The 17,236-nt window shown below is 39.0% G+C and overlaps 2 protein-coding genes across 3 annotated transcripts in view; one reads left to right on the forward strand and one right to left on the reverse strand.

The window, feature by feature from the left end:
• The window catches only part of KLHL2 (kelch like family member 2), a 116,281-nt gene that overhangs the window by 40,073 nt on the left and 58,972 nt on the right, over nt 1-17,236 (reverse strand). The gene's annotated exons all lie outside the window — the stretch shown is intronic.
• Nucleotides 3,585-5,393, forward strand: LOC111553611 (glycerol kinase 3-like). The gene has a single exon (XM_026446708.1). It carries the CDS (start codon nt 3,591-3,593, stop codon nt 5,352-5,354), a length of 1,764 nt encoding a protein of 587 aa, XP_026302493.1. The 5' UTR covers nt 3,585-3,590; the 3' UTR covers nt 5,355-5,393.

The following is a 17,236-nucleotide window of genomic DNA, read 5'->3' on the forward strand; positions in this document are numbered from 1 at the left end:
CATTGTATCTAAGAAGTAACTAACTTGCCTTTGATTTTACAGGCTCATAGGTGAAAGGGACTTGACTTGTCTGGGATGAGACTTTGGACTGTGGACCTCTGAGTTAATGCTGAAATGAGTTAAGACTTTGGGGGACTGTTGGGAAGGCATAATTGGTTTTGAAATGTGAAGATACGAGATTTGGGAGGGGCCAGAGGTGGAGTGATATAGTTTGGTTCTGTGTCTCCACTAAATAACATCTTGTAGCTCCCATAATTCCCATGTGTTGTGGGAGGGACCCAGTGGAAGATGACTGAATTTTGGGGATGGGTCTTTCCCATGCTGTTCTCGTGATAGTGAATTGGGTATCATGAGATCTGATGGTTTTAAAAATGGGAGCTTCCTTGTACAAGCTCTCTTTGCCTGCTGCCATCCACGTAAGATACGACTTGCTCCCCTTTGCCTTTCTCCATGATTGTGAGGTCTCCCCGGCCATGTGGAACTGTTAAGTCCAATAAACCTCTTTCTTTTGTAAATTGCCCAGTCTCGGGTATGTCTTTATCAGCAGCACGGAAATGGACTAATACGAACACTTACTATTAGAAGCTTTTCTGTACGTTGCTCTAAAATCTTTTTCACTCTTATATTGTAACACTGATAATTCTGCCACCACAATAAACAGAACAAGATTAAATTCCTCAAAATCTTAGAGCACTGTATTTTCCCAAATTATCCTTCAATGGTCTATACAATCCTATGTCCTTCAACCACTCCTTGCACAACATGATTTGGGGTCTTCATCATCACCCTTGCCATAAATTCAGGGTCCTAGTGCATCAGTCTCTCTCAAAACATTGAACCTAAAAATAAACTCAATTTCATAGCTATGGTCTGATCTGGACGGAACAGAATAGGATAATCACACCTTTCCGGATACGATTACGTAATTGGTTCCCATTGAATATACCATCAACTAAAAGCCTAACATCTTTGCATTCGTTTGGTTAATAAAAGCCTAACACAACACAGCCAAAGTGAAAAATTCTTCCTTTTCAGAGAATGAATTCTTTTTCAGCCTACTGTATCTCAGTAAGGTACAGTAAAAATCAGCAGCTACTGCACACTGGCTATAAATATGCATACACTACAATGTACCTACAAAGAATTTATCTAAACTGTAATGCTAAAAGGCAGGTCATCTCAGAGTGTAATCTGTTTCCTCCACTTATACTCAGAGTTAGTTCCCATATCTATGATCTTGCTTCATTCACCTCCTCTCTATGTTCATTACCCTAGTTCTAACCCTATTACCAACCTCAATTATTGCTTTCAAACCTTTCACCCACATATTCACTGGACATCTAGTTATGGATCATAGCTTGTGACATTAGTAATTTACCTTCAGTAGTTCACCACTGGCCACTGAATAAAGCCCAACATAGTTATACTGACGTTTAATCATCGGTTTCTCTCTCTGAACAAATACCATAACTGCAATAGGGCACAATTCCCAGTAGTAAAGACTATGCTATCAATATGCTATATACATTAAACACAAACTACACACATACAATGTGTATATATATGCATCCTTCCATATGTGTATATGGAATATACATTTCATTCCTCCTATAATGAACATATATGTTCATTACTCTCTAGAGCAACTGAATTTTTCTGTTTCCCTCCAGGAAATAAAATAAGCTAATCATGAAATGAAAGACAGTTCCTAGAATTTGCCATACCAGGTCAAGAGAGAGCATCAGGGCTGGGCGCGGTGGCTCACGCCTGTAATCCCAGCACTTTGGGAGGCCAAGGTGGGTGGATAACGTGGTCAGGAGATCGAGACCATCCTGGCTAACACGGTGAAAACCTATCTTTACTAAAAATACAAAAAATTAACCAGGTGTGATGATGAGCACCTGTAGTCCCAGCTACTGGGGAGGCTGAGGCAGGAGAATGGCAAGAGCCCAGGAGGTGGCACTCGCAGTGAGCCAAGACCTTGCCACTGCACTCCAGCCTGGGTGATGGAGTGAGATTTCATCTCAAAAAAAAAAAAAAAAAAAGAGAGAGAGCATCAGGTTAGGACCCTCACCCAAATAAGTGTAACAAAATCAACAATGTAAGTCCCAAGTCTTACTTGTTCTGTTTTATATCCTGTAATAAGGTACAAAGCACCCTTTGTATTTGATTTCAAAATGCCAAGCACTTTTTTGAACAAAATTAAAATGCCATGATGGGTCTCCGTAATTCCTCTATACTCAATGCAGAGTCTCATTTGAGAAGTGAGGGCAAAAGTATGAATAACAATAGTATCTTAGATCCACAAGCAGCTCATCCCTAACAGACAAAGTGTTTTTGGGAAAATAGACATATCTCTGGTCTTCATTTTCCTAATTAATAAAATGAAAGTGTGGGACTAGATAACTGCTAAGATTTCCTATAACATCAATACTCTGTGATTCTTTGACTTTCAACACTATTAATCTTTAGGAGAAAAAAATCATATATGTCTCCAGCAGTTCTATTAACATAAGGCAGTTTTAATGAAACCTGAAAACAGTTAACTCATGTAAGCCAGAAAAAAAACCTGTCAACAAGGCACAGCAGAGACTGTATGTCGTTTACTAAGGAATAAAGAGGACCATAATGAATGCATGAGTATATAAATAATTAACTCTTTCAAGAAGCATCATTTGAGTTGGCATGACTTCAGCTAAAAAGTGCTGGGTATCAAGTGCTTTCACAGTTCCCCAAAGGAAGAATCTTCTGTATCAGTAAATTAACATTGCAATAGACCCTTGAATAATCAGCATCTATTCTTTGGCATGCATATCCCATGGCTAAGGCTAGTAAACCACTCACTCAACACAAATTTCTTTCAAGAGGGCAGTATTCAAATCATGAGCTTATTCTAACCGATGTTTATTTCAAGCAGCGATTCCTAGCCTAAATTATAGAAAGGTGGGCAAATGATTGAAGTAAATTTTCTATAGAGGAAACTGTTATAAAAACTGGTTTTACAGAGAATAACGCATATTCCAAATATACTTAATTAGGGTGTGAGTTTATCGTTACTGGACTACAAAGTTAGATTATAAGCAAGGGTTAAATTGTATTGAGCCTGTTATCTATCACCCACAACAGTGTGGGCAATGCCAGGCACATAAAGAGGATAGCTTTGAAATGATTGACTACTGGGTCTGGGCTGAACGGTCAACAGCTGGCTGGAAGAACAAGGGCCAAAGAGCACAGATTTATGAAGAAATACAAGAGAATGAGAAGACACACATGTAAGTCGAAACCAAGGTGGAAACCCCAGAGTTCTAAATACCAGAAAGATCCAACAGACCCTGGAACTGTAGTCTAAGGTGATGAATGGGTCTGTGGGGGGAAGATGAGGGTTACAAGGTGCTATGAAAGAGTCTCACGTGAGCCAACAATATTGATTCTGAAGGCGCTGATGGCAGAAGAAACAAAATACACAGGGAAAGAAAATCTCAGTGTTAAAGACAGAAGTATGCCCGGAAGCCAAGAGAGAAAATGAGCTGCACAGAGAACGCAGTAGCCCGCCAGCCAGCCAGCAAAGAAGTGAGGCTGGTTCAGCGGACATGCGCGGCCTCGCTCTTTGGACTCGTCACCGGCCCCTCCCCCTCGCGCCGCCGTCACCCAGGAAACCGGCCGCAATCGCCGGCCGACATGAAGCTGGTCTCATGGCAGCCTCCAAGAGGGCAGTTTGCGGGCCGCTGGTGGGGGCTGTGGACCAGGGCACCAGTTCGACGCGGTTTTTGGTTTTCAATTCAAAAACAGCTGAACTACTTAGTCATCATCAAGTGGAAATAAAACAAGAGTTCCCAAGAGAAGGATGGGTGGAACAAGACCCTAAGGAAATTCTACATTCTGTCTATGAGTGTATAGAGAAAACATGTGAGAAACTTGGACAGCTCAATATTGATATTTCCAACATAAAAGCTATCGGTGTCAGCAACCAGAGGGAAACCACTGTAGTTTGGGACAAGATAACTGGAGAGCCTCTCTACAATGCTGTGCTGTGGCTTGATCTAAGAACCCAGTCTACCGTCGAGAGTCTCAGTAAAAGAATTCCAGGAAATAATAACTTTGTCAAGTCCAAGACAGGCCTTCCACTTAGCACTTACTTCAGTGCAGTGAAACTTCATTGGCTCCTTGACAATGTGAGAAAAGTTCAAAAGGCCGTTGAAGACAAACGAGCTCTTTTTGGGACTATTGATTCATGGCTTATTTGGAGCTTGACAGGCGGCGTCAGTGGAGGTGTCCACTGTACAGATGTAACAAATGCAAGTAGGACTATGCTTTTCAACATTCATTCTTTGGAATGGGATAAACAACTCTGCGATTTTTTTGGAATTCCAATGGAAATTCTTCCAAATGTCCGGAGTTCTTCTGAGATCTACGGCCTAATGAAAGCTGGGGCCTTGGAAGGTGTGCCAATATCTGGGTGTTTAGGGGACCAGTCTGCTGCATTGGTGGGACAAATGTGCTTCCAGATTGGACAAGCCAAAAATACGTATGGAACAGGATGTTTCTTACTATGTAATACAGGCCATAAGTGTGTATTTTCTGATCATGGCCTTCTTACCACAGTGGCTTACAAACTTGGCAGAGACAAACCAGTGTATTATGCTTTGGAAGGTTCTGTAGCTATAGCTGGTGCTGTTGTTCGCTGGCTAAGAGACAATCTTGGAATTATAAAGACCTCAGAAGAAATTGAAAAACTTGCTAAAGAAGTAGGTACTTCTTATGGCTGCTACTTCGTCCCAGCATTTTCGGGGTTATATGCACCTTATTGGGAGCCCAGCGCAAGAGGGATAATCTGTGGACTCACTCAGTTCACCAATAAATGCCATATTGCTTTTGCTGCATTAGAAGCTGTTTGTTTCCAAACTCGAGAGATTTTGGATGCCATGAATCGAGACTGTGGAATTCCACTCAGTCATTTGCAGGTAGATGGAGGAATGACCAGCAACAAAATTCTTATGCAGCTACAAGCAGACATTCTGTGTATTCCAGTAGTGAAGCCCTCGATGCCCGAAACCACCGCACTGGGTGCTGCCATGGTGGCAGGGGCTGCAGAAGGAGTCAACGTATGGAGTCTTGAACCTGAGGATTTGTCCACCGTCACGATGGAGCGGTTTGAACCTCAGATTAATGCTGAGGAAAGTGAAATTCGTTATTCTACATGGAAGAAAGCTGTGATGAAGTCAATGGGTTGGGTTACAACTCAATCTCCAGAAAGTGGTGACCCTAGTATCTTCTGTAGTCTGCCCTTGGGCTTCTTTATAGTGAGTAGCATGGTAATGTTAATTGGAGCAAGGTACATCTCAGGTATTCCGTAAAACCTACCAACTCATGGATTCCCAAGATGTGAGCTTTTCACATAATGAAAGAACCCAGCAATTCTGTCTCTTAATGTGATGACACTATTCATAGACTTTGATTTTATTTATTAGCTACTTGCCGCATGACCCTCCAAGTAGACCTGTGGCTTAAAATAAAGAAAATGCAGCAAAAAGAATGCTATAGAAACATCTGGTGTTTTTGTTGTTGTTGTTGTTGTTGTTGCTGCTTAACATCCACAGTTAAGGTTGGGCCAGCTACCTTTGGGGCTGACCCCCTCCACTGCCATAACATCCTGCTCCTCTAAGATGTAGGATGAATTCCAATCCTCACCATTGGAACCTTCCATCAAACAGACTCAAACACTGTTGGATCAGGATTTGAGTCTCTGCATGACATATACTTGATTAAAAGGTTATTAGTAACCTGTTAAAAATGACCAGCTCTTTGCTTGTAACAGACACCCCAAAAGTCTTCTTTTCATAGTCTTCTTTTTCATAGTAGAAGATGGCAACACCGTCACTGAATGTTTGAATAGAAACCTCTACTAAATTATTAAAATCGACATTTAGTGTTCTCACAGCTTGGATATTTTTCTGAAAATTATTTGCCAAAACTGAAATCCTTCAGATATTTTCCATGGTCCCACTAATTATAATGACTTCCTGTCTGGATCTTAAAAAAAAAAAAAAGATACTTTCTTTTTTCTTCCATCTTTCCTTTCATCTTTCCTTTATATATTTTTTACTTTGTATGTATAACATACATGCCTATATATTTTATACACTGAGGGTAGCCCATTTATAAATTAAGAGCACATTATATTCAGAAGGTTCTAACAGGGCTGGTCTTAAGTGAACTACTATATATATAAATGTTGGAAAACGGCTGTATACATTTTGGGGCAACAGTTATGCATAATATTTACCAGGAGAATTTTTTTCTTAAAGAGCCAACATTTAAAATTTGTTTTACGTCCATAAAAGAAAATATACTTTATTGTGACTTCAACTATATCTCTTATCCCTTACATTTTTATTTAATTGTCTTAGCTTAAAAAAAGAAGAAACTGTGGAATACTACAGTAAATATTGTTTTCAAACACAAGCAATAATTCAAATAGTTATTTTTCTTTTGAATTAATTTTACACATATTTTGGATCCTACTGAGGGGATAAGAGGATGTCAAAAGAGTTAAATACCTAAGTAGAAAAAAATATAGAAATAAAGCCAAGAATCTCTTTCAGTTCAAATGTTATCAATTGTTAATAAGAAATTGCTTTCTGGGATGACAGAATTATCTCTGCTCAGTATCTCATTATAACTGAAAAAAGGTTTATCATTACAAATGCCTTCCAACGAAACCAAGAATTTCTCAAAATATTTAATGTCACATATTGTAAGTTACCTAATCTAGCTTCTCAACGTCAATTTTTAAAAATATCTTAAAATTACTTTGTTTTGTAGTAAACAGTGAAGAAAAAAAAAAAGTGAAGCTGATGGCAGTGAAAGAGCAATGGTCTGGAAGTGGTACCCTTCCACCTAGGTTCCCAGTGAGCTGTGGGTAGCGATCCCTTCAAGAAGTCTGCCCACGACATACAGGTTTGGGGGAAACACAAAGTTTCCTTTACGACAAAGACAGAGGGAACACACATGAAAACAGTTGCGCATATAAAAAAGTTTGATCATTTTATAGGCCTAGTGGAAAGGATAGAAGCAGGATAGTGAGGGGTGCCTGAACAGACCTGGGTAAAGTAGTTAGTAGTTACTACTGCCAGGGCCTGGGATATATAAACTAGTAACAGGGTTAAGAGCCAAAGAATGGAAAATAAAATGAAAGCACATCAGTAACTGGAGGATTTCTTTGTCGTCGTTGTTGTTGTTGTTGTTGAGATAGAGTCTCTCTGTCGCCCAGGCTAGAGTGCACTGGTGCGACCTCAGCTCACTGCAACCTCTGCCTCTTGAGTTAAAATGATTCTTGTGCCTCAGCCTCCTGAATAGCTGGGTCTACAGGCACATGCCACCATGCCTGGCTCCTTTTTTTTTTTTTTTTTGTATTGTTAGTAGAGACCAGGTTTCACCATGTTGGCCACGCTGGTCTCGAACTCTGGGCCTCAAGCAATCTGACCGTCTCAGCCTCCCAAAGTGCTGGGATTGCAGGCGTGGGCCACCATGCCCGGCTCTGAAGGAATTCTCCATAGGCAGTCCTGTTATTGAGGAATGCTGAGTGCTTACCAAGCCCAGAATTTCAGCTACAGCTCTAGCTTGAAAATGACAGTCAAGCTGGGTGTGGTAGCTCACGCCTGTAATCCCGACTCTGGGAGGCCAAGGCAGGATTGCTCAAGGCCAGGAGTTCAAGAACAGCCTGGGCAACACAGCAAGAGCCCATCTCTATTTTAAAAAGGAAAATGATACCACAAACTTCCCCAAAGATCAGTTAGAACTAGTATTAAATAGTTTCTCAAATTTTCAGTATGGGAAGTGGTGAGGTATAGGAATGACTAAAAATCTGAAACAATTTTTTTTCCCCTTAAATGTGCTTGGCTATCAATAAGAAACACTGAATAAAATTCATATTTCAAGTTACAATTAAAATCCAATTTCCAAAGCGTCTTTTGCTAGAACTATTAAAATGCATCTAAACTGATGAGTTCAATTTTTATCTCCTGTATATTTTCGGCCTGCCAAAAATGCTAAAAATAAAGGTGCTAATGATTTGAGAAATTGTTAAAATATAGATACCACCCAAAAAACATGAGAAGAGTCCACAAAGCAGCACTCTCTGAATAAGTCAGTACATTTGGGGTTAACTGAGAAAAATTTCATTTTTAGACATGATGCAAAAAATAATTTCATACAGCTTTTTAAGCTAAAATAAAATAAAATAAATCTTTCAGGAGTATAGTCCAGAACACCATGCCTCAGCCCACAGGCCATTTAACCTGGGTGGTCTGGTGACACTGAGCTGTCACTCCATGCCTTGGAGAAGCAGCGTGGTCAGTGTGACAGGCTGTCACTGCCAGCACCACACTGCTGAAGCTACGAGAGCGTCTGAGGGTGAGGAGCGTGGATTCCACGTCCTCCCCTACTCTCACTCTATAACCTACCATTTGGTTGCTCACATTTTTACTTTCCCTAAAGATACTGATGTTATTAAAAATAAGCATGAGTTCATGGAAGAGATCTCCATGGAACACTGTAATTTTTTCATTATACCTGTACAATTTAATTTAATTATAATGAATTCTAGAAAGCTTGTTTCCAATGGGCAAGAGAAAGAAATGAAGCAGTTCTTATGTCCAGAATCTCTGGTGAGTTTTCAAAGGATAGAGAGTGCTCTTCTTATGTGCAGTCACACCATGGACCACACAATACCCTGAGGTCCTGCAGGCTTTCTCTCCTTATCCATCCTTTTCTCCCTCAGCTTCTTTCTCCTCCCTTCTGCTTTACATACATATATGTATGTATTGAGTCATCTATTGCTATTTATTTCTTCCCTTCCTTCTTTTCGTTCCTACCTAGAAAAGCCTGTCACAAGTCCTACTGCCTATGATAGAGAAAAGAAAAAGAAAAAGAAAAATATTAACTTTACTGTCACTGTGTGTCCTGTCACCCTCTTGGAGTTCTTCACATGCTATGTGATTTGACTTGAAAGTAATTTGAAGGTTTGGGTAAATTTTCTGGACAAATAGAGTGCTTTAAAGACAAATCACCTAAACAATTATTTGTTTATGGTAGAAAAGGAGCTATAGACATCTTATTGCATGGACTCCTTATCTCCCCACCTCCTATTTGCTTAAAATGTCAACAACAATCAGGTAGTTTCACTATGAAGAACAACTGTGTATCCATCTGTTTTCACACTGCTGATAAAGACATATGCAAGACTAGGCAATTTACAAAAGAAAGAGGTTTAATGGACTTACACTTCCACGTGGCTGGGGAGGCCTTACAATGATGGCGGAAGGCAAGGAGGAGCAAGTCATGTCTCACCGGGATGGCAGCAGGCAAAGAGAGAGAGTTTATACAGGGAAATTCCATTTTTAAAACCATCAGATTTTGTGAGACTTACTATCACAAGAACAGCAAAGGAAAGACCTACCCCCATGATTCAACTACTTCCCACTGGGTCCTTCCCACCACACATGGGAATTCAAGATGAGATTGGGGGCGCGGTGGGGACGGACACAACCAAATCATATCAAACTGTTTTATAGTATTATTCTGGATTATTTTGGAAAGTTTGTTGCAACTAGTTATCAATACACCAAAGATATGGAAATAGCTTCATTATACAAGCATGGTCTTTGTAATGGCATTTGTTTAAAATACAAGGATGAAATATATAGTTAAAGCATGATGATTGCTTCAAGATAATACAAGAGGATGTAAAAAATTCCTCAAGCTGTAGACATGATTTGTGCACTTTTCTACATGTACATTAGACTTCAGTAAAATGTTTGCATATAAAAAAAGGGAAGGGAAGTAATGAGGGTTATAATTAAAACAAAATTATCCCTGAGTTGACAACTGTTGAAGTTGGATGATGAGTACTATTCTATTCTTGTACATGCGTGCAATTTTTCATAATGAAAGATGTTTTAAAATGTTACCTAAAACCTAAGAAACTCAAGCAAATACAAGATTCAGAAGCATGGTATAAAAGCAGTACATCCTTTAAAGCTAGATTCAGATGCAAAATATAGTGCATTAAAAATGAAGAATCAATGCTTCTTTGTAATTTTACTGAAAGTGAATAATTTTTCATGAAAAATTACAAAGGAGGTCTCTACAAACTAAGAAACAGGTGTTCTAATTTTGGTGGAAAACTGTTTATATTTTGTAGTATACTAGAATAAATTTAAGATTTTAAATAAGAGAAAGATTTTTAAAAATCTAATGATCTCCTAAAAACACAGTGAATGAGTTGCTTCTAATATAGGCAAAATTAAGAGCTCTAGTATATCATATGAATTATGTTTGGATATCCTGTGCATTAATCCTACTTTATTCATTCTCTCCCCAGGCACTGACCCTCCTTTCCTCATTAGCAGTCAGTAACATTTATCAAGCACTACAGAGACAACTGGCAGCCCAGGAAAGATAAAATGTTACACAGTGATTGTTTCATGCAGCAAAAAATATCTAAAAATATGAAAGTTGTCTTGCTTTTCCTAATAGAAGTCACCTATAACAGGTGCATTAAGTCTAGCAGTTAATGGAATCTGAATTTAGAAGTAATATTTTCTATTTAGTTGAACAGAATTGGTTGCATTGGAATACACCAATAAATTCATATTTGTCTTTGGTTTTCATGAAATGCTTCATCCTATTCAAAAGGGCTGCATGAATATTGTTAAACACTACAGGTATTCCCCAACTTACAGAAGGGTTGTGTTCTAAAAGCTCATCTGTAAATCGGCTTCCTAGAACTCAGATCACATTTTTTCACTGAAATAATTTTCTAAAGGGCAGTTAGGCCATCAGGCCACCCAACAGAAATCAATAAAGTCTAAATTTATTGGACCTACTGTACTTTAGTGAAGCACTGTGTTTTTGTTTTTTCAACTAACCACTTTGAACCATTATTTATTTGGTAAATGAAATAGGGATTCTAGGACTACTACTCTCCAATGCTCTGTGCAGGCAGAGACACACATATATATATGCACATGCATTCTCCCTTACCCAGATCTATGTACCAAAAGCTTCCTTACTCATCAGAGTAAGCACACTGAAGCAGAGTTTAGACAAAGGGCTCTTGCCTTTGAAGGCTGGGGGAAGTTACAGTTTCTAGAGCCTATTAAAGGAGCAGTGAACACAGAAGCTTCCATAGGAACTATTCCTATTGAGTCTCCTAGATGCAAAGCAGAGTCTTGCAGGCAGTTGGTGGATTGTAACTTCTACCAGATTTATCTTCCAGAAATATGGTTTAAAAACAAATTAGCAACTTCCATTAAGTCCTAGACAGAGCAATCAGGCAAAAGAAAGAAAGAAAGGGCATCCAAATTGGAAAAGAGAAAGTCAAACTATCTCTGTTTGCTGATGATATGATCTTATACCTAGAAAGCCCTAAAGACTCCTCCAAAAGGCACCTAGCTTTGATAAATGAATTCAGTAAAGCCTCAGGTTACAAAATCAATGTACATAAATCAGTAGCACTGCTACACACCAACATGACCAAGCTGAGACTCAAATCAAGAACTCAATCCCTTTTACAATAGCTACAAAATAAAATAAAATACTTAGGAATATATTTAACCAAGGAGGTGAAGAACTCTACAAAGAGAACTACAAAGCACTGCTTAAAGAAATCATAGATGACACAAACAAATGGAAATAAATCCCATGTTCACAGATTAGAAGAATCAATATCATGAAAATGACCATACTGTCCAAAGAAATCTACAGAGTCAATGCAATTCCTATCAAAACACCATCACTCTTCATGGAATTAGAAAAAAAAAATCCTAAAATGCACACGGAATTTTTTTTAAAAGGCCACAATAGCCAATGTAATCCTAAGCAAAAAGAACAAATCTAGAGGTATCACATTACCTGACTTCAAATTATATTAATATAAGGGAATCATAACCAAAACAGCATGGTACTGGCATAAAGTAGATATATAGATCAATGGAACAGAATAGAGAACCCAGAAATAAAGTAAACATTTACAAACAACCGATCTTCAACAAAGCATACAAAAACATAAACTGGAGAGAACAAATGGCAGCAGACAGTTTCTGCAGACTTAAATGTTCCTGTTTGACATCTCTGAAGAGAGCAGTGGTTCTCTCAACATGGCGTTTGAGCTCCGAGAATGGACAGACTGCCTCCTCAAGCGGGTCCCTGAACCCTGTGTAGCCTGACTGGGAGATACCTCCCAGTAGGGGCTGACAGACACCTCAAACAAGGGGCTGCCCCTCTGGGACGAAGCTTCCAGAGGAAGGATCAGGCAGCAATATCTGCTATTCTGCAGCCTCTGCTGGTGATACCCAGGCAAACAGGGTCTGAAGTGGACCTCCAGCAAACTCAAACAGACCTGCAGCTGAGGGTCCTGACTGTTAGAAGGAAAACTGACAAACAGGAAGGAATGGCATCAACATCAACAAAAAGGACATCCACACCAAAACCCTCTCTGCAAGTCACCAACATCAAAGACAAAAGGTAGTTAAAACCACAAAGATGGGGAGAAACCAGAGAGGAAAAGCTGAAAATTCCAAAAACCAGAGCGTCTCTTCTCCTTTAAAGGACTGCAGCTCCTCACCAGCAAGGGAACAAAACTGGACGGTGAATAAGTTTGCCGAATTGACAGAAGTAGGCTTCAGAAGGTCGGTAATAACAAGCTTCTCTGAGTTAAAGGAGCACGTTCTAACCCATCACAAGAAAGCTAAAAACCTTGAAAAATGGTTAGACGAATGGCTAACTAGAATAAACAGTACAGAGAAGACCTTAAATGACCTGATGGAGCTGAAAACCACAGCAAGAGAACTTCGTGATGCATGCACAAGCTTCAACAGCCGATTCGATCAATTGGAAGAAAGGATATCAGTGATTGAAGATCAAATTAATGAAATAAAATGAGAAGACAAGATTAGAGAAAAAAGAGTGAAAAGAAATGAACAAAGCCTCCAAGAAATATGGGACTATGTGAAAAGACCAAATAAACGTTTGATTGGTGTACCGGAAAGTGATGGGGAGAATGGAACCAAGTTAGAAAACACTCTTCAGGATATTATCCAGGAGAACTTCCCTAATCTAGCAAGGCAGGCCAACATTCAAATTCAGGAAATACAGAGAAACACCACAAAGATATTCCTCGAGAAGAGCAACACCAAGACACACAATTGTCAGATTCACCAAGGTTGAAATGAAGGAAAAAATATTAAGGGCAGCCAGAGAGAAAGGTCGGGTTACCCACAAAGAGAAGCCCATCAAACTAACAGCAGATCTCTCGGCAGAAACCCTACAAGCCAGAAGAGAGTGGGGCCAATATTCAACATCCTTAAAGAAAAGATTTTCAACACAGAATTTCATATCCAGCCAAACTAAGCTTCATAAGTGAAGGAGAAATAAAATCCTTTACAGACAAGCAAATGCCGAGAGATTTTGTCACCACCAGGCCTGCCCTACAAGAGCTCCTGAAGGAAGCACTACATATGGAAAGAAACAACTGGTACCAGGCACTGCAAAAACATGCCAAATTGTAAGAACCATTGATGCTATGAAGAAACTGCACCAATTAACAGGCAAATAACCAGCTAACATCAAAATGACAGGATCAAATTCAAACATAACAATATTAACCTTAAATGTAAATGGGCTAAATGCCCTAGTTAAAAGACACAGGCTGGTAAACTGGATAAAGAGTCAAGACCCATCGGTGTGCTGTGCTGACGAGACCCATCTCACATGCAAAGACACATGCAGGCTCAAAATAAGGGAATGAAGGAAGATCTACCAAGCAACTGGAAAACAAACAAACAAAAAAGCAGGGGTTGCAATCCTAGTCTCTGATAAAACAGACTTTAAACCAACAAAGATCAAAAGAGACAAAGAAGGTCATTACATAATAGTAAAGGGATCAATTCAACAAGAAAAGCTAACTATCCTAAATATATATGCACCCAATACAGGAGCAACCAGATTCGTAAAGCAAGTCCTTAGAAACCTACAAAAAGACTTAGACTCCCACACAATAATAATGGGAGACTTTAACACCCCACTGTCAATATTAGACAGATCAATGAGACAGAAGGTTAATGACAAGGATATCCAGGACTTGAATTCAGCTCTGGACTAAGCAGACCTAATAGACATCTGCAGAACTCTCCACCCCAAATCAACAGGATATACATTCTTCTCAGCACCACATCACACTTATTCTAAAATTGACCACAAACTGGAAGTAAAGCACTCCTCAGCAGATGTAGAACAGAAATCACAACAAACTGTCTCTCACACCACAGTGCAATCAAATTAGAACTCAGGATTAAGAAATTCCCTCACAACCACACAACTACATGGAAACCAAACAACCTGCTCCTGAATGACTACTGGGTACATAACGAAATGAAGGCAGAAATAAAGATATTCTTTGAAATCATTGAGAACAAAGACAGAACGTACCAGAATCTCTGGGACACATTTAAAGCAGTGTGTAGAGGGAAATTTATAGCACTAAATGCCCACAAGAGAAAGCAGAAAAGATCTAAAATCGACATGCTAACATCATAATTAAAAGAACTAGAGAAGCAACAGCAAACAAATTCAAAAGGTAGCAGAAGGCAAGAAATAACTAAGATCAGAGCAGAACTGAAGGAGACAGAGACACAAAAAACCCTTCAAAAAAATCAATGAATCCAGGAGCTGGTTTTTTGAAAAGATCAACAAAATTGATAGACTGCTAGCAAGACTAATAAAGAAGAAGAGAGAGAAGAATCAAATAGACGCAATAAAAAAATGATAAAGAGGATATCACCACCAATCCCACAGCAATACAAACTACCATGAGAGAATACTATAAATGCCTCCTTGCAAATAAACTAGAAAATCTAGAAGAAAAGGATACATTCCTGGACACATACACCCTCCCAAGACTAAACCAAGAATAAGTTGAATCTCTGAATAGACCAAAAACAGGTTCTGAAATTGAGGTGATAATTAATAGCCTACCAACCAAAAATGTCCAGGACCAGATGGATTCACAGCCAAATTCTAACAGAGGTACAAAGAGGAGCTAGTACCATTCCTTCTGAAACTATTCCAATCAATAGAAAAAGAGGGAATCCTCCCTAACTCATTTTATGAGGCCAGCATCATACTGATACCAAAGCCTGGCAGAGACACAACAAAAAAAGAGAATTTTAGGCCAATATCCCTGACAAACATAGATGGAAAAATCCTCAATAAAATACTGGCAAACCAAATCCAGCAGCACATCAAAAAGCTTATCCACCATGATGAAGTGGGCTTCATCCCTGGGATGCAAGGCTGGTTCAACGTATGCAAACATATAAACGTAATCCATCACATAAACAGAACCAACAACAAAAACCACATGACTATCCCAATAGATGCAGAGAAGGACTTCAACAAAATTCAACAGCTTTCATGCTAAAAACTCTCAATAAACTGGGTATTGATGGAACATATCTCAAAATACTAACAGCTATTTATGACAAACCCACAGCCAATATCACATTGAATGGGCAAAAACTGGAAGCACTCCCTTTGAAAATCAGCACAGGACAAGGATGCCCTCTCTCACCACTCCTATTCAACACAGTGTTGGAAGTTCTGGCTACGGCAATCAGGCAAGAGAAAGAAATAAAGGGTATTCGATTAGGAAGAGAGGAAGTCAAATTGTCTCTGTTTGCAGATAACATGATTGTATATTTAGAAACCCCATTGTCTCAGCCCAAAATATCCTTAAGCTGATAAGCAACTTCAGCAAAGTCTCAGGATACAAAATCAATGTGCAAAAATCACAAGCATTCCTATACACCAATAATAGACAAACAGAGAGCAAATCGGAATGATCTCCCATTCACAATTACTACAAACAGAATAATATACCTAGAAATCCAACTTACACGGGATATGAAGGACCTCTTCAAGGAGAACAACAAACCACTGCTCAAAAAATAAAAGAGGACACAAACAAATGGAAGAACATTCCATGCTCATGATTAGGAAGATCAATATTGTGAAAATGGCCATACTGCCCAAGATAATTTATAGATTCAATGCTATCCCCATCAGGCTACCACTGACTTTCTTCACAGAATTGGAAAACTAAAACCAAAAGCAACTACTTTAAATTTCATATGGAAACAAAAACAGAGCCCACATAGCCAAGACAGTAAGAACAAAGCTGGAAGCATCACGCTACCTAACTTCAAACTATACTACAAGGCTACAGTAACCAAAACATCATGGTACTGATACCGAAACAGAGATATAGACCAATGGAACAGAACAGAGGCCTCAGAAATAACAACACACCTCTACCACCATCTGATCTTTGACAAAGCTGACAAAAACAAGCAACGGGGAAAGGATTCCCTATTTAATAAATGGTGCTGGGAAAACTGGCTAGCCATATGCAGAAAGCTGAAACTGGATCCCTTCCTTACACTGTATAAAAAATTAACTCAAGATGGACTAAAGACTTAAATGTAAGACCTAAAACCATAGAAACCCTAGAGGAAAACCTAGGTCATATCATTCAGAACATAGGCATGGGCAAAGACGTCATGACTAAAACCAAAAGCAATGGCAACAAAAGCCAAAATTGACAAATTGGATCTAATTAAACTAAAGAGCTTCTGCACAGCAAAAGAAACTATCATCAGAGTGAACAGGCAACCTACAGGACAAGAGAAAATTTTTGCAATCTACCCATCTGATAAAGGGCTAATACCCAGAATCTCCAGAGAACTTAAACAAATTTACAAGGAAAAAAAACTCCATCAAAAAGTGGACAAAGGAGATAAACAGACACTTCTCAAAAGAAGACATTTATGTAGCCAACAGACATATAAAAAATGCTCATCATCACTGGTCATCAGAGAAATGCAAATCAAAAACCACAATGAGATACCATCTCAGGCCAGTTAGAATGGCGATCATTAAAAAGTCAGGAAATAACAGATGCTGGAGAGGATGTAGAGAAATAGGAATGCTTTTACACCGTTGGTGGGAGTGTAAATTAGTTCAACCATTGCGGAACACAGTGTGGCAATTCCTCAAGGATCTAAAACTAGAAATACCATTTGACCCAGCCATCCCATTACTGGGTATATACCCAAAGGATTATAAATCATGCTACTATAAAGACATATGCACACGTATATTTATTGTGGCACTATTCACA

The sequence above is a fragment of the Piliocolobus tephrosceles genome, chromosome 3, assembly GCF_002776525.5.
Source record: "Piliocolobus tephrosceles isolate RC106 chromosome 3, ASM277652v3, whole genome shotgun sequence".
Lineage (NCBI taxonomy): Eukaryota > Metazoa > Chordata > Mammalia > Primates > Cercopithecidae > Piliocolobus > Piliocolobus tephrosceles.

What these genes read in the sequence shown, in the direction of transcription:
- LOC111553611 (XM_026446708.1), top strand. Translation starts at nt 3,591, where the DNA reads ATGCGCGGCCTCGCTCTTTGGACTCGTCACCGGCCCCTCCCCCTCGCG.